The sequence below is a fragment of the Microtus oregoni genome, unplaced genomic scaffold, assembly GCF_018167655.1.
Source record: "Microtus oregoni isolate MIOR12 unplaced genomic scaffold, Mior012 000163F_ref0000286, whole genome shotgun sequence".
Lineage (NCBI taxonomy): Eukaryota > Metazoa > Chordata > Mammalia > Rodentia > Cricetidae > Microtus > Microtus oregoni.
This window is the reverse complement of record NW_024544818.1, coordinates 167,032-193,701: the sequence shown is the minus strand read 5'-3', so window position 1 is coordinate 193,701 and position 26,670 is coordinate 167,032. Positions and strand designations below refer to the sequence as shown.

The window sequence follows — 26,670 nt, the reverse complement described above, 5'->3', positions numbered from 1 at the left end:
CTCTAGGCAAGACCAGGTCAATCTGGAAAAACTTGAGAGGGGTAGGCAGATGGCTAGGGGTGAGGGGGACTGTGAATGGGGCTATGTGGACAAATTACCATTTCCAAGTTCATACCCCTCCTCTCATTGCTTTTCTTTTGGTGTGGGACACACACACAAACACACACACACACACACACACACACACACACACACACACACACACACACACACACACTGTTTGTTTGGTTTGGTTTTTTGAGATATGGTCTCACTATGTAGCCCAGGCTGGTCTGGGAACTTCCTGCTTTAGCTTCCCGAGCACTGAAATTATAGGCTTGTGCCAGTATGCCTGCCCTCATATCTCCACTTTGAAGTCAATATCATTTGCTTATATTAAACAAATACTATTAAAATTCTTGTCTATAGACCTATGAAATAGTCTTTCACCTCCCTTGAGGCTTTTAGCTTCTGCTTCATTTTTTTTTTTTTTTTTACTTTTTTCTTTCCTTGTCATTATTCTCTGGGGTTCAGGATTTGTTCACTCACTTAAACCCAGAGTCAAGTACCTATTATTTCCTATACTAGTGATAACATATACTTCTAACCCTAATACACAGGAGACTGAAGCAAGAGAATTGCCCAATATTTCAGGCCAACCTGGGCTACCAGTGAATTAGCAGGTTAGCTGCAACTTCACAGTGAGACCCCTGTCTCCCAAAACCAAAGGGGGTAAAAAGAAGACAGGCAAAGACCTAAACCTGATGGTGTTGATGGTTCAGTAGGGGTAGAAGACAGGAAAGTTCAAAACACTGCTAAGTGCTATAATGTTTGTCCGTCCGTCCGTTCATCCAACAAATGAATGCTAATTGAATGCTTACTATATGCTAGGCAGGTACAAGGTTGGCAATGGGTTTACAGAATTGAAAAAAAAAAGACAAAACCTACCTCACTGTCTCCAAGGACTGTCCTAATTCTCTGACATTATCTTTCATTCTGGTTTCAACAAGAGTGGTGTCTGTCTGCACTGCACTTCAGTTATTCCTAAGCATGGCCACTTTTGGAGGTTTGAAAAGCAAATGCCTGGAACGATTTTACATTTAAGACGCTGAACGACTTTCGCTGCTACAGTTTTTTGTCTTCCCATGTCCTTATTGTGCTTGCTTTCCCTCGTCCTCCCTACTTTCCCTCCTCTCTCCTCCTCCTTCTCCTCCTTCTTCCTCTCTCTCTCTCTGTGTCTCTCTCTCTGTCTCTCTCTGTCTCTCTCTGTCTCTCTCTCTGTCTCTCTCTGTCTCTGTCTCTGTCTCTGTCTCTCTCTCTCTCTGTTTTTCAAAACATGGTTTCTCTGTGTAACAGCCTTCTCTGTCCTGGAACTCATGCTGTAGATCTGGCAGGTCTGTAACTCACAGAGTCACACTGCTTGGCTTGTGCTTGCTGTTTATTCCAGTTAAAACTGATTTCTGGCTTGGCGGTGGTGGTACACCCTTTAATCCCAGCATTTGGGAGGAAGAGGCAGTTCGAGGCCAGCCTTGTCTACAGTAAGATCCAGGGCAGGCTCCAAAGCTATACAGAGAAACCCTGTCTCAAAAAAACAAAAACAAACAAAACAAAACAAAACAAAAACCACAAACAAAACAACTGATTGCCCGATCACTTCCTGTTTCCAAGCCAACAGCCCACCTGTTTTCTTCCAGAGAATATGGCTAATGATTTCAGAAACTCTGACAAGCATCCTTAACTGCCTCACAAATGGTCATTTTTGCCTTGCCAACATAAGTAAGGCCTTTGAATTAAAACCACGGTGTCCACATTATCTGTCCTCCTCTATTATAGTAAGCTGAGAATTCAAAAGAATTGCTTTCACTACAGTTCTGTTTACAGCTCCAGATCATAAAATTCCATAAACATTTATAGATTACCAAAGACCACTCAGTCATTATAACTCGGCAATCCTTTATTTCCAATTGATAAACAATTGCATTTCTTACACTAGTCTGTTCAAATAAAACTCTCAGCAGGGTAGTGAATGTAGGGTAGCCTGAGCTATGTGGTAAGAGCCTGCCTCAAAAGAAAAACAAACTGGGATGAAAGGATATTCTTGATATAATAAAAAAATCCAACACCAGATGGTGTAGTAGTGCACACTTGTAATCCTAGCACGTGGGAGGCAGAGGCAGGAAGAGCGCTATGCCAGGGTGGGGCCAGCCTGGGTGCGCAGGGAGCACCAGGTCAGTCAGAGCCATAGAGGAAGGCCCTGTCTCAAAACGAAACCACCCGTCCCCAAATAGCAAACATAGAAATTTATTAAATAAATGAGAACCTCCCCCCTTCACCTCCACTTTCTCCCCATGGGTAACTAGTCGCTGATAAAAAGTTTGAGGTGAATCTTTTAAACTCATACTGGAGGTAAGTGGTTGAGGCTCTGTGTAGTGAGTGAGGACATTCCCATAGTTCTTGTCTCTACCGGAAAATGACCTCCATTCGATCCCTTCTCCACGAGGCTACCTTCTCTGGGCTCTAGATTCTCTTTCCTGTTGCTCCTTCTCTCATGGTCTATCCCTGCATCTCAAAGGATTCACTTATCTTGGATAAGAAATAGCTTTGTTTCTTCCTTCCTGTCAGCACTGTCAAAATTTTACCCATGTCAGGGCCCCTATGATTCTTGCAGTCTACTTTCTGTTCTCAGGAGAGAGCTGGCTGAGTTGCCCGTCCAAAAGCCTTTTCTCTGTTAGCCTTCGAAATGTCTTTTTTTAAAAAAGATTTATTTATTATTATGCACACAGTGTTCAGCCTCCATGTATGCCTGCAGGTCAGAAGAGGGCGCCAGATCTCATTACAGATGGCTGTGAGCCACCATGTGGGTTGCTGGGAATTGAACTCAGGACCTCTGAAGAGCAGTCAGTGCTCTTAACCTCTGAGCCATCTCTCCAGCCCCTGAAATGTCTTAAAAGCACCTAGCAGCTGGTTCTACCAAGATCTCCAGCCGCTTAAAGCTCCAGTAACAGCTATTTTGAAAGTATACTTAAGACAGCGGCTAAGGAAACAGTTTAGTGGGTGAGGATGAGAACCTGAGTTAGATCCCCAGAACTCATGAAAAAAGCGAGGAGTGGTGGCATGTACTTGTCATCTAGTGCTGGGGAAACAGAAACAGGAAGATCCCTGGAGCCTAGCCTCATTTTCAATCTACAGGCTCACTGAGAACCTGTCTTGAAACCACAAGGGCTCATCAGACACATAGGCTGACTTCCAGCAGGCACGCACGCACATGTGCACACAAACACACAGCAATATACATATAACATGTACACACAGTATATTTAAAACAATTGATATCATACAATTCTTGCACTTAAAGTGTACAATATTTTTTAATGTTGCCACAGAACTGTGTAGCCATAACTACAAGGCATCTTAGGACTTTTTATCAGGCACAGAGGAAACCTTGTGAGTACAGTCACTACTCATTCTACCATGCTCCAAACCACAAACCCTGGAAAGCACCGCTCTAATTTCTATTTTTAGAGGTTTATCTAATTTTGTCCTTATAAAAGTAGAATGACAAAATATGTGGTCTTTTGTGTCTAGATTCTTTCACTTAGCATAGTGTTTTCAAGGTTTATCTGTGTTATCATATGAATTAGTATCATATTTTCTTTGGTGGGGATTGACACGGTCTTGTTTAGTTCAGGCTGGACTAAAACTCACTATGTAGCCAAGGGTGGCCTTGAACACCTCCTAATCCTGCCTCCACCTCCCAAGTGCTGATATTACAGGCATGCAATATCACACCTGGCTCTTAATTCCTTTTTAATCTACAAATATTTATTTCACTTTGTGCTTCTCTATTCATAAACTAATAGGTATCTGGATAATTTCTACTCTTTGGTTAATATGAATAACGCTACTCTGCTCATTCAAGCCTAATTCTTTGGGTAGTCATATTTTTAATTCTCCTAGGCATGTGTGAGTGTGTGTGTGTGCGCGCTTATCTACTGGGTCATGTGATATCTCTATGTTTAAGCATTTGAGAAATGCCAGACTTTTTCCACAGTGGCTGCATCATTTTACATTTCCACTAGCACTGTTTGAGTGCTCAAATTGTCTTCACATTCTTGTCAACACTTATCTTCTGTATTGGTTTATTTTAAATTAAAATAGCTATTCTTCATTTTCAAGAACTAAAATTTTTTAAAGAAATGAGGCAAATACTTAGTATTTACTTTATTTGCATTTCATGTACGCTGTTCTGTGCTTTGTTTTAATTTATTTACTATAAGATTCTCTGTCAAAACTTACATTTTTCTTTTAGTTTTTTGTATTATTTATCAAGATTATAATATGATTACGTCATTTTTCTCTTCCCATTTCTGCCTCCAAACTCTCCTTGCTCTCTTTCAAATTCATGGCTTCTTTTTTCATTAACTGTTGTTATATGCATATATGTATATATGCATATAAATATATATTCTTAAATATAGAAATACAACCTTGATGGGTAAGGTATACTATCCTATTTTATCCAACCCCAGAGACCCTAGGCCTCCTGCCTAAACTCTGCCATGGAGCTACAGCCCTGTCACTGTGGCCCTATTTGTAATTAATTCCTTGATGACTAATGAAGTCAAGTATCTATTTCTGTGTTTATCAGACATGGGGACATCATCAAAGCACTGTCTAGTCCAGTCCTTTGTCCATTTTTAAACTGGGTTGGCTTTTTACCACTGCGATGTAATAATTCGTAGTATATTCCAGGCACCAGTCCATGGTCAGGTTCATGACCGACAAGGGTTCACTCCCATTCTGTGGATTACATTTGCACTTTCGTGATAGTGTCACTTGAAGTACACATTTGCCCTGGAAACATACATACGAGTAACCTATACAGACTGAACAGGTTTTATTTAGGAATATCTATATATATATACTTGGACATACATACATGTAATAACAATTAGTGAAAAAAGAGGCCATAAATTTGAAAGAGAGCAAGGGAAGGATATTGGGAGTTGGAGGGAGGAAAGGGAAGGGAGTATTGTTATAATTATAATCTAAAAAAGAAAAAAGTTTTAACTTTTGACAGTCTGGTTTTACCTACCCATTTTTGCTGTTGTTGCTTATGTTCTTGATGTCATGTCTAAGAAACTGTCTCTTAATCCAAGGTCATAATCTGTTTCATGCTAAGAGTTTTACAGTATCTAGCATTTACACTTACATTGGATCTAAGTCTGTTTTATATGGTGTAAAGTTATAACGCCATTGCTTTATATGCTGCTTTCCAGTTGTCCCACTCAGCAATCTCAGCCCCGCTATATAAACTCAAACAACTGTAAATGTGGAGGCTGGTTTCTCCTCTCTGAACTCAGTTCCGTTCATCTACAGGCCTGCCCTGAAGTCACCACCACACTTCTTGATTACTGCAACTTTGTAGTCAGTTTTGAAAATGAGAAAGTATGAGTTTCCCAACTTTTTCCTTTCTTTTCAAGACTGTCTGGGCTGTTCCTGGTTGGATTTGCATATAAATTTTGGGACCAGCCTGCCAGCTTGTACAGAGGCATGGTGATTTACAGCTCTATTTGGACCATGTTGAACCTACCATCTTATTTCCTCCAATTCCTGTGTCTATTAATGATGGCCACACCTTCAGCCTCTCATGTACAAAACTGTACACGAGTTAAGAACCTCTGTGAGGTCCTCCACCCTGTTCCTCTCCTATTATTCATCATTAGCATCCTTCTCACTCGCCTTGAACACTTGAATCCACAGGGGATCTGCCCATACCTTCCTAACAACTTGCCCTACCTCAGGTCTCTTCTCTGTCCAATCCTTCACATAAACTGCCAATAAGTTAATTTTCCTTAGGGGAAATTTTTGATCAAGTCCTTTCTCCCCAAATCCTTCAGTGTCCCTCTACTTTAGCTTATGACTCAAGGTCCCTCCTGATCTACCTCTGGCTTACTTTTAAGAACCTCTTACTCAATAGCCGCTTGGCCTATGATATGTCATCCCACAGGCAAAAATGCTTACCTCACTCACTTTGCGTTTCCATCCAGGCAGGCCCTTTGTCACATGCTGCCTGTGGCTACAAGTCATCTTTCTCCACGTCTATAGCCATAGTCATTCTTTGAAGGATATCTCAGATTCCATCTCTTCCATGTATGGAGAAAATATGAGCGGCTAACATTCTTTTGAAGATGTTTATCCAGAGCAGAGTTCCAGACATATCAAGTTCTATATACTTGGTATGTATTAGCACATTTAACCCTCATAACAATTATAAGGCAGGCGGGGAAACTGCAGCACAGTGAAGTTCAGAAGTCTATACAGTGTCATACATCTGTTAAGTGGGATAGTTCCAGCCTGGCAGCAGAGTGGAACCTCTAAAATCTTATAGTCTACCTGCTACCATGACTTCCGGAACTAGATGGTGTAGTAGGTCCTGTGCCAGCAATGTCACCCACCTTGTTTCACGTAACAGCAGTGCCAAGACACAATATTACTTTTGCGTACTAAACTCTGATTTTATTGCTTCCTCATTTTACTACATTCACTGGTTTGCCTAATGCTTTTAGAGCTTTGAATTCGAGCTCATCCAGGCTGCAGTTCGTACCTTCTTTCCCAGTCTTTGTCACTTCTGCTTCTTCACTTTCCAGTGCAGTCAAACTGAACCACTGTTATCCTCCATGCACAAGGAGGCTTCTTCCAACTCTGCTTCTTACTGCTTCCTCTCTACAGAACATCCTTCCCTACAATTTCTGTATATTCAAACTTGACCCAGATTTTATAAATATGCACACGCATTTGCACACTTTGTAAAGACAGAGTAATTAGGTGCCCTTTAGAACCCACATCAAATGTTACCTCCTTAATTAAGTCTTTTTCTAAAGTATTTATTTCCTCTGAATGCCTGCAGCTTCCTAAATTTTATAGTTCTTGCAACTTTCCATGTTTTATTTTATTCAAATGTGTATGAATATGAAAATCAATCTCTATCTAATATTTTGAAATTTCTCCTAACTTTCTTGAACGTAGAATCAATACTTTAGACATAGTAGGCATTCAATAAACAGTCATTAAACGATACATGGATGAAACGCCACCCCAGCCTGCTTTTGGAAAACCTTTCCTAATGGTGGTAACAGTGCTACTTCTTACACTGTAAATCATTCATTTTAAGTTTTTATGAAAGTATAAAATCTCTTCCCCAGAAAGGAGGGGGAAGACAGGCATCTCATTACACTACATTAGTAACTTCCTTATAAACACACAAGACATTCATTTGAATGCAGTTTTCTTGATGAGAAACCTGATCCCCCAGTCTCCAGTCTGGTTTTCAGAGGGGGCTATGCAAATGAGGAGACGCAGGCACAGAGACTTCAGCAGGCCTTAATCTGGGGGAGGGTGTTGGAGCCTGAGGAGGAAAACAGCTAGGATTGATGACAGGCGTGATACTTTGAGATAAAAGAAAAGCCCCAAAAGCTTGGAAATATTCACCCACAGTTTCTGGTCTGAACACTTGACATCATTCACTGGGGTGGGGAAATGGGATGAGAGGCTGTGGCGGTGTTGCGGGGGGGGGGGGGGGAGAGGCGGGTGGAGAATATGTATTTATTATTAGTTTGTTAAGGAATTTTGAATCTAAAATCTCATCTCCAGGCTCTGGGATGCTAGACTGACTGTCACAGTCATGATCATGGCTTGTGGCAGGACATGGTAACCCTAACTTGCCTGCCTAGCCAGGCCTGTGATAGAGACAGGCTGTCAGCAGGTTCCATCTCCTGAGTTTCTAGTTTATACCTCAGCTCAGCCAGTCAAGTATCTCCCATGTTTTCTAACCAGTACTACCAACACCCTCTAGAGCAGCGGTTCTCAACCTGTGCCTCACGACCCCTTGGGGTCAGAGGACCTTTTCACAGGGGTCACCTATCAGATATCCTGCATATCAGATATTTACAATTCCTAACAGTAGCAAAATTACATTTATGAAGTAGCAATGAAAATATCTGTACTGCTGGGGTCACCACAACATGAGAAACTTGGAGAGCCACTGTCGTAGAGACTCCCTCACTAGAAATGAAAAAAACCAAGAAACTTAAAAGTTGACCACAGAGGAGAGTATTCCCAATGCTTTGAGCTCTCCCTAGTCAGCCTGAGAGAAGTTCATGCCAGCAGCCAAGCTCCTCTCTGAGATATAAACAAACACTAAACTCACTGATTTAATGGGATTCAGAAGAGGGCTGTGTGAAGGCCCCAAATGGCAGGCCAGTCAACTTTTCTTCCGTGTATGTGTTTTCTCCATTCTTTCCACCCTATCTCGGCTCAGGTCCTGCTGACTCATTCTGCAAAGCCTCCACTGTCAGGGGACTCAGCATATGGCAAATGCCTCAGGGACTTCAGCTCTATTACAAATAGTTGTGGGAGGAAGGAATTAGAGTGGGGGCTCCCTGCAGTGAAGGTGATGTGTCATTTCATTGGGGGCCATGGGGGCCTCTTGGACACATCCAGAAATCATTCAATTTCCTATGATTTTTTTCTCTGCTTTTAGCATCAGACAAGCTGCACTGGTTCCTCAGACTTCTAAAACACCCAAACCTATAAAACAAAAGCTGAACCTGAAACTCCCCAAGCCCACCAAGCAGCACACAACCTCCCAGAACTTCTGCTCTTTTCCCTTTCGTGATGTATTTTGTAGCACTTTAAAGAGCTATCTTTGCTGTTATCGCTGAAGCATTACATAAAAACGTAGATTCTAATTGGCATCTTTTTCTAGCTGGCCTTGTAGTAAGCAATTCTACTCATTAAATATATTTCACCCCGGCAACAGAAAGGGCAGTGCACTATTTTTAGGGTATTATTACTTATCTCTCGCTCTACTTCTTGGAAGTAACCACTCTCATTCACACAAGAGAAAGTGAGTCATACAGAATTAAAGGACCTACTAGTGGCCCGGAGTGAATTGTCAGAGCTAGAATTAGTATAAAAATCCCAATTTGAATTCGATGGTATCATCACAAAGGCCCAGGACTCTCAGGCTCTTTTCATCCTGAAAGGCCGAACCCACCAGCAAGCAGGTGGTGGGCTGGGCAGAGAGGCGGGTCTAAAGAAGACTGAAAGGCTATGAACCCTAAGGCTCACTGTGCTAATAGCCCTTTATGTGATCTGAGCTAGCTCACTGCTCTGAAACCACCAGGAGTGCTCACGGACCAAATGACATTCAGCTTTGTGTCACGTTGTTTGAGCATGTCTCCTCAGTCCCCCTCTGTAACCTCCACATCATGTGGTTCAGGGAGAACATTGGCACAGGTTGGAAGCCTGGACCTAGTGTGTGCATGGCGACATGGACAGACCACTTTGCTTTTTGAACCTTGTTTTCCTCCGCTATAAAACTAGAATAATACTCTCCCTCTCGCAGGTTATCGTGGAGATTAAATGATACAACGTTTGTGAACGTCTTCTCCCAGCACCAGGCACATAGTAAGCACTGCATAACGCTGAATGAATAAATGAATGGCCTTGAGTCAGGCCCTTCGAGTGCTCTGTTAATTCTTAAAGCCCACTAGGATACTGTCGAGTTCAGCACAGCACACTATAGCAGTGACTTCCTGAGTAGTACTCTAATGGTCCCCAAAGGCAGAGAGAAATTTCATAGTGTCACTGCCTGGTTATACCTGTTCTGGGAATACAGTAATTCATTTTCCAGTGTTGCCAATCTATTACCTTTCACCAAACACAAAATTCACTTTAAGATGGGGCAGAAACACAAGTGCCTTTCTGTTATATAGAGGTTCGAAGAATATATTATTAAAATTGAGACCAACTTCTCTGATTTCTTATGTAAAAAATCAGATTGGAAGCCAAAGAGCTATTTGGCCTTTGCAGACCCTGGCTAGGGATGCCCTTGGGGGAAAGGGGAGAGCTGGAGTCATTCCAAACTGGAGTTGCAACATGCTTCTGTCCTCCACACTTGCTTCTACTCTCTAGCTAAGCCTTGGAAAATTCACCATTTACCCAGAGCACAGTTTAATCTGTGTAGGGTAAAATACAGGCAGATATCTCTGCTTCTCATTTCCTAATCATATTTCTTCCTGCCCTATAAAACCTCTTTTTCAATGCAATTGCCCGGCTTCTCAAACTTATGTGGACAATAATGACTTGTTAACAATAAACGTGCCCCTAGCCCTTCCCTCACCCGTTTTTACTCAGGAGGGCCTCACTAAGATTCAAAGCCGAAATCCCGCCACATAGTTAGCACCTGGTATAGCTCTTCACAACAGAATATCTTCTCCCAGATGATTGGAAATCTGTGCGATGCTGTCACACAATGAGGTGTGCAGGAAAAAGTTTGGGGATTGATTTTCATCATTAACTTGATATTGCATGGTTTTTGTGGGACTTAAAAAGAAATGCATTTTTATTACTTTTAAGTACTGCACATAGAGTAATTCCAACTTATCATATTTTGGCAGTTATTTTTCTCAGGCAGGATGTATTTTAAACATGTCTATGTTGGAGTGTCTGGTGGATCATTTAGGATCAGTGTCCTGTTGCTTGATGAAATCCAGATCACTTCAATGAAATCCAGATGGGGAAACTGGGTCTCTGGCAATGGCTGCCAGATCTTCTCCATATGAAATCTCTCTAGTCTGTATGCAAATTGAAAACTCCATATCCTGGAAATCCCAAACCAATCAAGTGGCGCTCAGCTTCTTAGTTACTGGACTAAACACAGGGAAGCGATTCATTCTTCCCTGAGGAAATAAGCATTTCTTACATACATCTATCTTGGCACAAAAAGGGCTGGCTAAGCAAATTAATAGTGTAAACAGGATTGCGCTGGGGAATGTTTGTCCTACTTAGGAGAATAAACTTTTTATGCACTTTGTGCACATCCACTTACATACAAATAATTGATATGCTAATTACAAATGATTCTTAAAACCCCTTCCCTGAGGTGCTGTTCTATGCTGTTAGTCTATTTTGAATTACTAGCATGTCCAATGCTTGAAAGTAATAAAAATGCATTTCAAATATTCCATGATTCAGACTGGCGTTCCTCTAATTAGGCTGAGTTAGTGATGCTTGCCTATATTTAAATAGGATAGATATTTTTCTACTTCACCCCTCATACATTTAAGATGCCCCCATCCCCTCCCCAGTTCCCCATCTCCTCGGAATTCTCCTGCATGGAGCTGGCGCAGACAAACTCTTTCACCCCAAGCTCCCACACAACTGCTCTCAGAGCATCTCCAGGCAAACGCTGCCCTTTCTCTCTGCTCCTCCCCTAAGCCCCCACCCCTGTTCACTTGTTAACTCAGCTGGTTCGTGGATAGGCCTTTTTATTAAGTACTAGTGGATATGGCTCGTTCTTGACAGCATAATAGCAACAGTGTACGCAGATGAAGGTCCGCCCAAGTTCGGCACCGGGCTTCTTCATCAGGTAGAGGAATCCAGCGCTAACTCAACCTCTGTATGGTCCAAGTCAACATAAGCCAGTTAGACAGCTCATGCATCAAAGTAGCTATTAGGCATAAGGCAGTGTTAGATGCAGTCATTCAAAGTTGTACCATTAATGTACAGCTTAAACAGTTTTCCAAGGCAGGACTGAAGGGGCAGGGTATCGGCTATAGACTAAGGGGAGGGTAGAATTACAATGGAAGTAGGGGTCACATGGTGGAGAGAGCAGTGAATTTTGACATTAGAACATTCCACTGAGCACAGATCCTTTGGGATCCTTTTCAGAAAAGTCCGGTGTTTAAGGGTACGATTATCAAAATTCCATTTAGGACAAGGTCTTCCTGCCTCTGAGCAGTTTCAGAATATGTTCTAGCATCGGAACCTATTAAACTCTTGCCAAAGAATCACATCACTTTTTCTAGGGGCAGGGATCAGTCATCACCAAGGAAAGAACAGTGACAATGTGCACCAGAGTAGCAGAGTGACCCCTCAACAGAATTCAGAACATTGTCCTCCTTGACTTAAATGGAAAAAACAATTACAATTACCTCTGAAGATTTCATTGCTTCACAGAGTGTGCTAGGCTACTTGGTGAAGTCTGGATGAGAGGCGAAGGAAGCGAAAATTGCATGGCCCCTCTAACCGCATGCATTTCAGGTCCTAAAGACTAGGTGAAGGCAGATGCCGGTTCCCACTATGCTCTCATACAAGTCTAACCAGGCATACATGGTTAGCTCACTGGCTCAGGACAACTCAGCTAATGAAGCACAGGATTCCCCCCTCCAAATTATCCTACATTGTGAGGCTCTTAAAGCCTTCTGAATGTAATATTTTAAAAGACAAATCAAGCCAGGAAGAATAAATGAACGGCCCACTTTGGCCTCATTTCCACCTGTGGCTAACATTATCAGTGAATTTAATTAGTGTCTGACTCATCTATTTTCCAGAAACAATAGGCAATTTTACATCTGCTACACTACAGAGAGGCAGGATAGAAGTTTATCAAATCGAACAAAAGCATGTAATAAAAATACCTTACTTACGGAGGGCTAAGATCCAGATGCAAGGCTTACAGAATGAATTGGCAGCTTTTGTTACCTTTATCACCGGACCAAAGTGACTAGTGATTATCCAGGCAGTATAGCTGTGACCCAAATGATGAGAGAGGTAGGTAATTGCGTGGTGAGTTTCTGCCAGTTCTCCAATTGTAATGAAAATGGAGATGAAGATGGAAGTAAGTCTATGTAATTATTTGTACTCAAATACAAATTCTAGAGAGTCCGTCCCTTTTCACCAAACTAAAGAGAATTTAAAAAATTCGTATTGCTTAAAATATTTATGTGTGAATATCTGTGTGATGTACTGCTGTTAGCACATCATGAAACCCAAAGAAGTAAATTAAAATTGCTGGGCCCTCTTTTCTCGGAGAATCTATCTGTTTCTAAATTTCAGTGATACGGAGGGCGAAGTACCAGATGCAAGTCCAAGCGGAAGGTAATTTCTTGAAAAAGCTATCATCATTGAAACATCTCTTCTTTAAACATTAACATCCAAAGTCAACATTGAAAGGAAACACTTCCATCAAATCTCCCTTGGAGCTATCATTTGATTCTCTCATTTTATTCAGTAGGTTACTTCCTGATGGGGTAGTTCAGGGTGTGGACGGGGAATCTCTACCCTATATGCCAGGACCGAGAGGTGTCAGAAGTGTTGTCATTCAGTGTAAAGAAGTAAACAATCTTTCACAATACTGGTCTAAAAAAGGCACATGAAAAGGATACACTTCCCTAGGAAGAGCTCTATAAAATGACAGATGACACCATTCACCTTCTACAGGAGGAAGTCAGACAAATGAAGGGAAAGGAGAACTCAGAGCCTCCATGTTCAGACCTAAATCAAGAATTCTATATCGAAGATGTAAATTTGGGAACATTAACTCTTGTTTTCTGTCCATAAAATTAGAAATTGAATCTTGAGGATTCTTTTCTGGCAAAAGTCACAGCTGCATGTTCATATACACAATAGATGTGTATTGCAGACGTCATGTGGCTAATTTGCATAAAGCTAAATGGTTTATCTTTAAAAATGCTTTCTGCAAACGCCTACAATATAGTTTTCCAAGAAACCAAAGGGATGTTACTTTTTGAATTCAATTGTAACAATTGATTTTCACACTTCATGAGATACTTTAGAGACAACTTAGTCAATGGCTGGAGAAAGACACAGGTTCAAAGTCTGGCTTCATTACTTAGGCTTCATTACTTACTGAATGTATGACCTTGGAGAAGTCAATACTTTCTCTAGTTTTCTTCCTTATAAAAATGAGAATAATCATACCTGCTTTCAGAGAGTGTAGAATGTCACAAAGATCAAATGATACAATGCATACTTTCAGAGCTACTCCTGCCCCAGTTAAGTGCACTTCTAGAGATCAAGCTACAAGTTGCAAGGTTCTGCGTTATTTCCTGTCCCAGTGTCTAGTGTAGTATCTGTTATACAGTACATGGTACATTTTTGTAGAATGAACGAATAAAAGTTTCTTCATATTTAAACATGCACACATGCTCACAAGAGAAATACAGGTCAGATGTTTAGCACAGCACCTGTATGCACAGGCAACTTCCCCTCACCCCACCCTCCTCCTTCATGTTAACTAATGTTTCATAAACAATATAAAGTGAGGAGCTGCTCAGTTCTTTTGCAGAAAGGTCAGAGAGGCTTTGGAGAGGTAGATGTTGGTCCTGGACTCCCAGAACTAATGCTGCACTTAAAACGCCAAGGACTTTTAGTTCCGAGTTGATGCTCAAGTCAGAGGACAGTTCTTATCCTGTAAGCACATGCTGTAAAGATACTAGATTAAGAATCAATGATGTATGTGTTTTTCCCCATTTTTTGTTGGATGTGAGTGACATGAGAAATAAAAGCTTATGGTGAAATATGGTATTCTTTTAATGACCCTGCTGTTGTCCTAAAGAATAACAAGTACTTTCTGGGTTGGCTACTCCATCTAGTCCAGAATAGGACCACAAATGTTCTTGAAAAGCAAGTGATAAGCTTTAAAAAAATAATTTAATTCCCCCACACGGCAAAAAGAGTTTAAATTAAAATAGAAAAATTTAATGTTCTTTTATAAATGGAAAGAGGCAAAAACATTACGTTGGGGTGGGCAGGAAAGATGGCACCCATGTGAAACACATCATAACTACCTGTAATTCCAGCTCCAGGGGATTCAACATCTGACCTCCACAGGGACCCGCAGTCATATGCACATACCCACACAATGCATACACATAATTAGAAATAAAAATACATATTTAAAAGAGATCAAGAGTTTAAAATTTCATTCAGTCTTTGAATGATTGAGTTTCTTTAGGTCGGTGGTCTTTGACTGTGACCAAAGGTTTACTTCAGTTTTGAACTACATAATATACGCTATAGGAAAGAATAATAGCCCAAGGATCAACTCTGGGTAGATTTTTATTTCAATGAATAACATAAAACCATAGCTTACTAGAATAAGAATATTTCTCAGGATAGGTTGATATCTCTTCTTTGCAAAAATCCTCATATATAGATAGACACTGCCACTGAGTGAGAACTCTAGTTTAACAGAATCTTTCCTAAGTCCTCTTAGTGAAGAATTTGTTCATCAGTGTCTCCTTTGGATGATATATTTATGTAGTGCAGTTGAAGAATATTTTGTTTTTAAGATTTATTTATTTTGTGTATAGTGTTTCTGTCCTCATGTATTGCCTGCACACCAGAGGAGGGTATCGGAATCAACTATAGATGGTTGTGAGACACGATGTGGGTGCTGGGAACTGAACTCAGGACCTCTGGAAGAACAGTCAGTGCTCTTAACCTCTGAGTCATCTCTCCATTCCCACACTTGAATATTCTTAATAAAACATTTTTTTCTTTGAGACATGTAGTCTCATGTAGCCTACATGTCTCATGTATCCAGATTGGCCTCAAATTCCCTATGTAGTGAAGGATAACTTGAATTCCTTATCCTCCTATGCCTACCTCCTGAGTGTTAGGAGTATAAACATGTGCCGCCATGCTTACTTGACGCATTTCTGGGGATGAAATCCAACGCTTCATGGATATGTGTGTGTGTATAATATATATTATATATATAATATATATATTAGAGTTTTATGTATGCTTCATAAGTGCCCTACCACAGAGCCACACCCTTATGTGCACTTCTAGATGACAATATTTAATATTTCTTTCCTCCAAACTTTTTGAGTATGGTATGGAGGATTTTCTGAGTTAGGAGTGATTTTGGTGGGATTATTATTATCTTGTTTCATATAAAATCTCTATACTGGAGCCATAAGCTTCCATTTGAGGAAAGAGACATGCTGGCAATAGTAATGCTACTATTCCTTTATGCTGGTTGATAAAGGGTTTTACTTACAATGCCAGCTCTACTAACTCCCATAAAACCTACAGGAAGTTTATAGAAATCACAAACCTCTGTTGTTACTATGAAATGACCCAGGGATATCTAATATGAAATTGTCATTTCAAAAACAAAATCAAAAAACCTCCAGATCTTTTGATGGTATTAGAAAATATTCATGTACTATTTCCATATCCAGTCTATTATAAGAAGAAATTTTAAATGTGGGGCTCAGTGTTGTGATGAAACTATTAAGTCCCTGCCTGACCAGCTGGCAAAGCATGAAAGGTTAGAAGCAAGAAAAGGTTATCTTGTTTTTGTTTTTTGTTTTATTTTAAAGGAAGGGAAGAAAGAAAGAAACAGACAAAAGGGAATGAGGAAAAGAGGAAAGAAAAGAGAGAGAGGAGAGAAGGAAGGGGAAGAGTTTCAATGAATTCCACAGACAAAACCAGCTCAGGAACAAACTAGCAATTGAGAGACAACTTGGAATCCTACGCCATCCATGTGGGCCGCTAATAAGCTTCTTTCTATCTCTGTAGCTCGTGGCGAGCCAGAGAACCAGTGGGCTTTCGGAACGAAACAGGTGACAAGGACAGAGCAGACAGGTGGCATGATTTTCCCCAAAGATGAGCTATTCCTTTTAAGATTCTTCCTGGGGTAGGCAGATGGGTCAGCTGTAACAACAGCCCATGTTAGGGACTCTAGTTCCAAAGTACACTAGGTAGAAGTACTCAGAGGATAATTGCTGGGATTGATAAGCATGGTTACTAGAATTTACAAAACTATGCAAAGCCATTCAGATGTCAAACAGTTTCACCTTCTCTATACTTTTCCTCTTGTACTCTATTATCTGACCGCCTGACAGTCAGGAGGTCAGCATTCCAACCTTTGCCAAGTCTGCTGTCCATCAAATGAAACGCCTCATCCTGAGCGGGCTTGGGGAAGAGATTGTGCCAAAATCTCATTTAGGGGCTTGTTTTTTTTTTTATTATAGAAAGTCTCCTTCCTGTTATAGGAATGTCAGGTATAAGCCAACAATGGAAGGGCAGATATTTGACATAGGCAGTCTTCCTGGCACCCCTGGAGTGAAAGGTGGCTTGACATGGTGCCCTCAACAGACTTGACTTCTGAAGAAAGGCAGAGGAAATCATCATTATGGTTCATATGAAAACCTGGAAGCCTGCTATTCTGGGTGGTCACTGTTTGGACTACTCATGAAGCTCAAAGGGCAATCCTTGCCTCTATAAACTGGTGCATGTCTGGTTCTTTAGTTGACAAGCCAGAAGACTCTTTAATGAATGCAAGCCATCAGTGTACCTCGATGCCTGTGGCAGAATGGACTCTGTAAAGGGAAATCATATGTAACCTTGGGGCTATATTTACTTTTAAAATGCTTCTAATTATATTTAATACCAAGGCTATATTAAACATGAATTGCCATGGCATTAACTTTTTGAAAAATCATTTAGAGGGAATTGGTGTACATAAACAAAGAAATATAGAGGAGAAAAAGACATTTTTACGACTGAAGGATAAATAGTAGCCTACCTTCAGGAGAGTAGATGCTGGGAAATCCTTAAGTCTGCACATAATATTCCATTTTTCCCCCTAGGCAGTGAAATGCCAAGCTGATGGGGGACAAAGGAAAATCTCAGGAGGTTTTATGATTGGCAGATGATTCAATAGGGGCACATGTAAGGTGATCCACTTAGAGAGGGCCAGATATTCCAGAGTATACTTGCAGGCTGGTAAAATGATGATCTTTCAATTAAGACCCAGGAAAGAGCTCTAAGAAGCCATGTGGACAGTCCCCTGAAGAGAACAACTTAGTGTCCTGCTATGGTTTTAAAAAAAGGCCAACAAAATGTTGGGCGCTGTCAAGAAGGAGGTTAAAAGACAAACAAAATAAATTTCCTTTTACAGAGAACCACAGGACATCTTCACTGGTAATGTTACATAAGCAGTTCTGATCTGCACATCTCAAGGACAGAACAGAGCCTAAGGGGAACAAAGAAGGGCAATTAAATCACCGGTGACAGGCCTGACAATCCAGAGTTATCTGAGGGACAAGGGACACGATGAAGATGCGGAAGAGGCTAGTGCTGCCGAATGCACGATGCCTTGCCTCGCTCTATCTCTTGAGCTAAGAGGCGCCTTTGAAGTTTTTATTTCTCATGGTTCTACTCTGTTTACACAACTGCCAGGGATGGTGGCCAATGCAGGCAGGCTCCTCTGGGAAGTCCCTGTTTTCCACCAGCAATTGGGCGAAATGTGAGCTGGGTGGGGGTAGGGATCAAACGTGTTCCCATCCATACCGCTTACTTTCAGTGAGCTTGCCTAGTGGACTTCTAGTCAGATTTACCTTGTCCACTCCCATTGGCAGCAGGAAAAGCATACCTGACCAGTCTTAATTTTTATGAATATGAGTTTAACCTCTCTCCATTCTGTAGGACTCTGAACCCCAATGGCCTTCAAACCAAACTGTCTGCCTATATATGTGTATGCTGGTTATTTGGTCCTTAACTCGAGGTTAAAAAGACATTTGGGCTGGGGAGGGATATAGCATAGTGTATAAAAAGCCCTGGGTTCTATCTCTGGCAGAGAAACAGTCCCTCGTCTCCAATCCCCCATCTCTTCCTCTTCCTCTGCTTTCTGACTACACTTGGAAGGGCGTGTAGAGGTAGACGGCAATAATCAATGGTAACTAACGACCGTCAACTCTAATATTCATGCCAGTGGAGAAAAGCACATGTCTCCATGAGAAAACTGAAACATACCCTGTCGGTCTGATGAGATGACACACATGCAAGAAAGGACCAGTGAAGGGATTCCACGCAACAGCCTAAAAGCTTTTATGTTGGAATGGCCTTTATCATACTGTAAAGGAGGTTATGTCATACCTCTGGTCTCTGGCCCAACTGTTTAGTGCTCTCCAACAGGACGGTTAGCATGTTAAATAAGCATAGTGAGTAGTATCTACAAGCTATGTAAGTCAGGCATGGTGATGGCGCATGCCTTTAGTCCCAGCACTTGGGAGTTTGAGTTTGAGGCCAGCCTGGTGTGCACAGAGGGTTCCAGGAGAGCCAGGGCTATGTAGAGAGACCCTGTCTCAAAAAAAACAAAAAACAAAAAACCAAGTAAAAGGTGTGTGAGCATACGATGATTTTTAGTTTCCAATTATTCCTTGAAAACAAGAATTGTGAAGACTGAAAAACATTGCACATTTCCGAGATCCAATCTACCTGCAACTAGCTCGGCGTTACTGCCATACCTTTCACAGATGTGATAGTACTTCTCGTCCTGTATGCCATCCTGAATGGGCACATTGACACTGTAGTACCGACCTTTTCCCAGGCCAACATCAGACATGTCACCTGTTCCTGTAAAAGACAGGAACACTATGATCAGGCATCAGGAACACGAGCACTAGAAAACACAAAGGACTGACTGTCCAAGAGCAATTTAGAAGAGCAAAATGGTCAATTAGGAGAACAATCTAACTTCTTCTAACAACCGTTCCTGAGGAGATGAAACTATGAAAACAATCCAGAGAAATATTTATTATAAACAATGTTGGGGGAAGCAGGAAAACGGGAAGGAAACTGAGAAATAGTAATTTACGTGAGATAAAACAATAAGAGCTAATATCACATGTAATTTTCAGTTATCAGAATTACATGTGGTATGTGATAAAATGATAAGTGGTCTGTCTGTTCACAGACCATAAAAATCACCCAAATTAAAAAATCTATCCATTGTCATTCCCTTTCTCACTGTCACTTGAAGTGATATGAGTTAAAATTTCACACAGACTAGCACAAATAAGGTGCCAACAGCATGGACACATATAAAAATAAGATAAAGAAGCATGTAATGGAATTGTAGAATCTAGACATGTAATATACGGGGAGCATGCAGTTGACTTGCCTGGAAAGAATCCTGGGGAGAATTTGTGCAGGGACACAGTCATAACTTTGGATGTAAAACTGAAGGCATCTTCAACACCTACCAAGAGAAAAAAGTCAGAAGGATCACATCAGATCTTCAACTCCTGTTTTCAACACCTGCAAATTTAAACAAGTAGCTATGGGAAGGAGGTGAGAGGAGAAGGCAGCTATAGTAATACAGAATGACAGAGAAATAAGAGAACACAAGCTGCTGGTTTCTGATTTCAGTAATTACAGACAAGGTAGAATATAGCCCCAATCCATGACAAACTGGAACTGAGCTTCCTCTTTCCAAGCAATAGGATGCCCAAGTTCACCCCGACGTCTATTCGAATCGCTATGAAAGAACCAAGAGTCCAGAACTGAGGCTCTATCCACAGAACAGAGTAGAGAAAAGTGGCACCAGCCAGGCAGGTTCATGGTCTGTTCTGTTTAAGTGTTTCTAGTTAAATTCCTGGGACTTTTTCAAAGACCTATAATATGGTAATCCTTTCAAATATAACTAATAAATCAGTTATTCAACTTTATTAAGTTAAAACTTAATGATGAGGTGCCTCTCTATAATGTAGACTTGGTTATAAAAGTGGGTAACCCAAAGTCCCATGAGCACCAAATAACTTACATTCCATCTTCCTGCTGAAAAATAGTCACGGTCCTGTCCCTTAACAGCTCCTGTATAGGAGGATGTTGCCTTCTGTTTATTTATTTACTAAAACAAATGTTTGTATTTTGGAACTGCTTAAAGGAAGTGAGAGAAATACAATTAAATTCTTGAAACCCAGGGTAGTGATAAAACTTTAAAGGAGTTTGCTGTTCGCCAACTTCAAACTGGTTTGGTGTGTGCCCAGAGTAGGGGGCACCTTCAGTTGTTAATAGCAGCTTTAAAACTGTTTTAAAGCCTGGAGGAAGATGGGGGGGGGGAGCTTTTGTAGACAGATGTCTTCCTTCTTCTTTAACAGTCAGAAGATGACTAGATGCCTGGGAGATAAAAGCTGAGATTCAAAGTAACCCTCCAAAGCCACTAGTTAGGTGTTGGCCATGCTGCCCAGTGCTACCCTCTCCTCTCGGGGTCGCACATTCATACTCAGACACTCTGAAATGGAAGGGCTATTGGTGAATTCAGGTACTGTGTTCCTTTATATTTCAAACAAAGATATTGTCTCTGTGTTGACTTAAATGTATTTAAGTCTTTTTTAGAGGCCAACAGAGACCTTAAAAAAATATGAACTCTATTTGTATATAACAGGTATGTTTGAATTTCCCAAGCCTTGTGTTTTGCCCTAGGGAGGTAGTTAAAACCAGTTAAAGACTTCAGGCAGAAAGCATTAAGTAAACAAAATAAAATAAATGAAAAGACCGTTTCAACAGAGGCAGAAGTACTAAACAAGAGCACTTTATGAAACTGCTAATGATTTATACACCCAGAAATGGAGCAATTTACATTTGCACCAATCCTGTATGCAAATTTCCGTTTTCTCCTGCGATGACTAACGCTGGCAGCTGTTATTTCTTTTAACTCTTAGGCAAAGGAATGGCTCTAAGTTGCATTTCTCTTAGTGTTAGGGCACTACACATCATTTCATGTGTTCAGTGGCCATTTGTATTTTGTCTCACACTAGAAGCTACCAGGTGGGGTTTTAAAAAGAGTGGACTTTAAAAAGGACCTAGAGAGGCAGGGGATGTGGAGCTGGTATCCAGAGGAGGGAGGTTAGGTAGGGAAAGGTGAGGGTGGGGGTAGGAGGGGCCAGTGAAGCCACCCGCAGGATGCTAGTGGCAGAATCATGGGAGATTTAAAATAAAGCAAATGTGTAAGAATTCTGGGGTAGGGCAAAGGTCACTGGAAGAGAGGTGCTGAAGAGGGGAAATAAAGTGAAATGAAACACCCCGTAAAAGTTGGCTGAAACAGGAAACTCGAAATGGTGTAGGAATAACACTGCGAACGCAAAGAACGGTTTCAGGTGACAGTCTTATTTCATTCTACACAGTTTGGCAGAGTGGGGTCTATTTTTGAACTCTGGTACTAATACTCTGAATTCCATCAGCATTTATTCATTCACAAAACAAATATTTTATTGAGCTGCTACTATATGTACAGTACTGACAGAAAGAAGTAGACAATTTGATCTCTGTTCTGGGAGAACTTAGGCTTTCTGTAGGAAGAAAGGATACTTTTAATGAACAATAAGAAGAGTACAACACGAAACAGTGACTAGTGATAGGAACATACAGGGCTTCAGCCACACAGCACGCTCTTGGGCTGGAGTGGTCAGGATAACCCACTGCTGTTGGAACCTGAATGAATAGGGTAGAGTTTAGGGGTACAGTGAGGGAGGAGGTTGCTAAACTAGGGAAAAAGGAAGCAAAGTCAAGGAGGTAGAGTTAGAGAAACATGTCTGGAACACTGAGATATGCTTGCTGAACAGAAAAGTTGCAAGAAATGGTTAGAAAGACGAGGGGAGGCTGATTTGAGGCCTTGAAAGGTGAGATAAAGAAAGTCTACTTTTTCAAGCCAGGCAGTGGTTGGCGCACACCTTTAATCCCAGCACTTGGGAGTGAGAGACAGGAAGATCAAGTTCGAGACCAGTCTGATCTACAGAGTGAGTTCTAGAACAGCCAGGGCTACACAGAGAAACCCTATCTTAAAAAACAAAACGAAGAAAAAAAAGTCTACTTTTCCATAAAGAACGTGGTTTTCAAGGTGTGATCTGTAATACAACTGACGCACTTTCAGAGTAGACTACGTGAGTGACGTACTTAGTCTGAGTATGTGATACCTGGGGCACAGCAGTCAGCACATAACCTTCCCCGGGCCGCTAGATGCACAATCTTGCATGAGAACCATTTCTCTAGGCTAGGAGTCATCAAAGTCCATGTGGCTAGACGGTAAACATCCTAGACGCCTGCACACATTTATATACACATAGACATATGCATACCACCAGGAGGTGGTGGCACACATCTTTAATCCCAGCACTCAGGAGGCAGAGGCAGGTGGATCTCTGTGAGTTCAAAGCCAGCCTGGTCTACAGAGTGAGTTCCAGAACTACATAATGAAAACCTGTCTCAAAAAAAACCCCCAAAAACCCAAACAACAACAACAAAAATAAAAATGGAAACTCATTTTTGGCTCACTGGTCATATAAAAATAAGCCACTGTGACATGCTGCCGCCTGTAATGGGTACTGAAGAGGCTTTGAACATTTTAAATCAAGGCTGTGTCTCACCCTGGCAAGTAGTGAGAAATTCATGGAGAATGGTTCTCAGTGTGTGTGGTGTTTGTTTTTAATCCTTTTCTGTTATCTTTAATTCTTTGTTTCTAGCAATGTACTCCTATCCCAGGATTATATATGTTGGTAACACAAAGAAAGTGATCAATCCGTGAACTGATAGCCTGCAATGAAAACCCCCAAATGTTGGTCCTTCCTATAGCCATTGTACCTTGAGAGAGAAGATCCTCACCTCTAACCCAAGAGCTCCCCTAAAAACCCATTCAAAGGCCCCAAAGTGCTTCCTGGACATTGGAGTAAACACAAGTGAGATCTTCCTATCCTTCCATTTTCTATTATAAAGTTTAGCTTCAGGAGACAGGAGAGAGGAAATGACAGGAGCCTGCCCGGCTTGGGCGGGAGAAAGGAATGGTTTCAGTCCAAGGAAATCTATGCACCACCTAGCCAGCCCAGAAATGACAATTAGGGATATTTCAATAGCATTAGGTAATTCTCCTTTTATTAGTTGCCTAGAAGTAGCTTTATTGATCAAAGCCTGCTGTCCTAGTAGTAAAGTATCTTTGAAACTGAGGGCTTACCATCTCCATGGTGCAGATCCAAATCCACATAGAGAATACGGTCAAATTTCCGTCGCAATCTTAATATTCCCAGGACAGCATCATTGAGATAACAAAAACCAGATGCTTCATCTCTGCAAGAAAACATGTTGCTACAGCCAACAACCAAAAAGCAGTCCAAGGGAGTCTTTACAGCCAAGCATCTAACCTTTGAGATCTAGTCCCATAAAACCCCCCATGTTTTAAGAAAAACAAATTTCACCTATAAGGATTATATAGTGAATGGCCCAGAATGATCAGAAAGTGAAGTGCTGCAACAAGGAAACATTCAGAATGATTGGTAGTGTTTTCCTACTCACAACTCCAGTGGTTTCCAAAGATCAGACTATTGTAGTTATACTGAATAAGATGATGTTTCTATGACAATTAGGGGATCATTTAAAAAAACAATCTTGTAGTCCCCTGGGGTCATGGTCCCCGGGTCCCTTGAGGTCATACCAATAAACACCGATTTCACTAAGACCTCGCTGGGGTCTTAAAGACAAGTTTACAGAAGATGGAGACTGGGTTCTTTGAACAGACTCTATGTATACCCCACAGGTTGGTTATTTTTTATTGCAATATGCTTTGGCACTTGTTAGTCATGAGAACTCAAAGTAAAACAGACAAATGCACAACGCTTTGGGCACAGCGATGTGGCTGCCTTTCTAAGAACGCAATTTTACAATGAGGAGTGCAGAAGCCTCTACTAAAGGTATCTGGCTTCACAAAACCCACTGTCACTGATCTCACTGGCGCCCGGTGACTTTTCTGTATGGGTGCTATCACTTTAGCCTCTTATCAACATTCACTTGCTCTTTTATTACACTTTTATTTGAGCCTTTCTGATTAGATATAAAAGAACACTATTTATCAAGAGTGTATTAGAACTTAGAACTTATTTTAAAGCATCATTCCAAGCGCTAGTTTCTTTTGTTTCCATAGATACTTCAAACATCCAGATCCTGCCCCCTTTCTGATTTCCATGAGATTTTATTTGACACAAAATTCTACACATAGACATTTGAAATGGCACCATTGCTACTGTGAGAAACCTTTCTAGTGTTTACGTAATATAGAAAGCTTCGTGAAATCTTCCACACTCCAAATGATGCCCTGGTTCACATGCTGAAGATGATGAGCAGCGAGTTGGTTAAAAAAAAAATAATCACTGGACACTGCCTGTGCTTCACCGAGGGAACACAGCAATTATTCTAGCTAAATGGCTTGTTACTAGGTATGCGACAGGGAAGAAACCAGGGAGAGCAAGGATGAGTTCAAGCACGAATTCTCTGTGAGAATTAAATGTGTAGCTCTGAGTGTTCTTGCATGTGCATGCTAGTTTCTAGTTCGGAAAGTTTACATTTTATAAATCTGCTGTCTTAATACATGGAAGAGTTAGTGTGTTACCCTGATAAGCATCAGTTTGGGGATGGAACAGTAAGTGCTAGTAAAAGGAGGAAAGAGAAGATGGTCATGAATGACAATGGCCACAACACTGACAATTCTAGTTCTTTATTTTCTGTAGCAATGTGTAATCGTTTCCTACCTCTGGATGGAATTACCATATTAGATTATCAAAATCTCATAAAGTGATGCCATACACATGTAATCCCAGTGCTCAGTAGGCAGACACAGAATCATAAGTTGTAGGCCAGCATGGGTTACACATCAAAACCCTGTCTCATAAAACCAAGGGCTGGAAATAAAGCTCAGACATAGAGCAATGACTAGCATCGCAAAGCTTTGGGTTTGATTCCTAGTATTAAACTAACAAGAAGCAAGCAAGCTCTTAGATTAAGGGAGTTTTGGAGTTTTGTGGGGGTGGAGGGCTGGTCATTTGGTTTACACTTCCAAATCACAGTCCATCTCTGAAGAAAGTCAGGACAGTAATTCAAACAGGACAGGAACCTGGAGGCAGGAGCTGATGCAGACAGAGGCCATGGGGCAGGCGTGGGAGGAGGAGTGGGCTGCTGCTTACGTTTATTTTCATAGGCTTATAGAAATAAATACACATTTAGATAAGATTGCAAAAATTCCCCAAAAATGAGGAAACTGAACTTCCAAGACTTTCAAAGTGCTAAAAAATAATATTTAAAAACCCCATCCAAATGCCAGGCATGGTAGAGTAAGTTTTTAATGCCAGCAGGCAGATCTTTGTAAGTTCAAGACTAGCCTGGTCTACATAGCAAGTTCCAGGCTACTCAGGACTACATAGTCTTTTTTAAAACTTCCTTTTTATTTATCCTCTGTGGCTTTCACATCATACATTTCAATCCCATTCATCTCCCCATCACTTCACATCTGCCCTCTGCCCTTGTAATCTCCCCCCAAAATAAAATAAAATTCAAGAAAAAAGAAAAGAAAAATCTCACTGTAGAAGCTGCAGTGTATGACAGTGAGTCACACAGTAAACCCTTTAGCCCATATACCTTTACTTGCAAACGTTCATTGCAAAGAGTCATGGGTCTGGTTTGAGGCCTCTGGCTTCTGCTACACTGTGGATATTGGGCCCTCACTGGGACTCCTCTTGCATATCCTCTTGTCCTGTGTTGTGGAGATCTGTAGCTTTGGACCTGCAGGTCCAGCCCTTTCGCATGCTCTAGCAGTTCGTAGACGGGATAGATGTTGAGGTGAGCCAACTCATAACCCTGGTTCTGGGCAGGGTTGGGTATCCTGACAGTTCTCCCCAGTCCTCACCACCAGGCTGAAGTCTCCAGCACTGCCCCAGCTGTCCTGTGAGGCAACGAGCAAGGGGCTGGGCCAGTTCTCCTGCTCTCAGGGTCAGCTCACCTCCACCTCCATCACCAGGGCCAGCTCTACTGCGCTACCCAGGCGAGGTGCAGGGGCCACTCTCCTGAGTGCTGCAGCTAATGAAGAGCAAGGACAGCACCCCTGTTCTTCCGACCTCAGGGCCAACTCTCTTAGCTGCCACAGGCAGCGAAGGGGTGGGGGAGCATCTCTCCCTTGGAAGTCGAGGGGTAGGTCAGATCTCCCAAACTCATATTCTGGGGCTGGTTCACCCACACCCTGCCAACAGGGTCAGCTCTACTGTGCTG

The 26,670-nt window shown here is 41.5% G+C and overlaps 1 protein-coding gene across 2 annotated transcripts in view; it reads right to left on the bottom strand.

Annotated features, from left to right (window-relative positions):
- The window catches only part of LOC121445188 (histone deacetylase 8-like), a 222,410-nt gene that overhangs the window by 128,665 nt on the left and 67,075 nt on the right, over nucleotides 1-26,670 (bottom strand). For both annotated transcript variants that reach the window (XM_041647194.1, XM_041647193.1), the window contains exons 5-7: nucleotides 23,594-23,706; nucleotides 19,769-19,846; nucleotides 19,113-19,221 (exon numbers count right to left, since the gene is read on the bottom strand). In XM_041647194.1, the coding sequence (XP_041503128.1) occupies nucleotides 19,113-19,221; nucleotides 19,769-19,846; nucleotides 23,594-23,706 (300 nt within the window). The remainder of the gene's footprint in view (nucleotides 1-19,112; nucleotides 19,222-19,768; nucleotides 19,847-23,593; nucleotides 23,707-26,670) is intronic.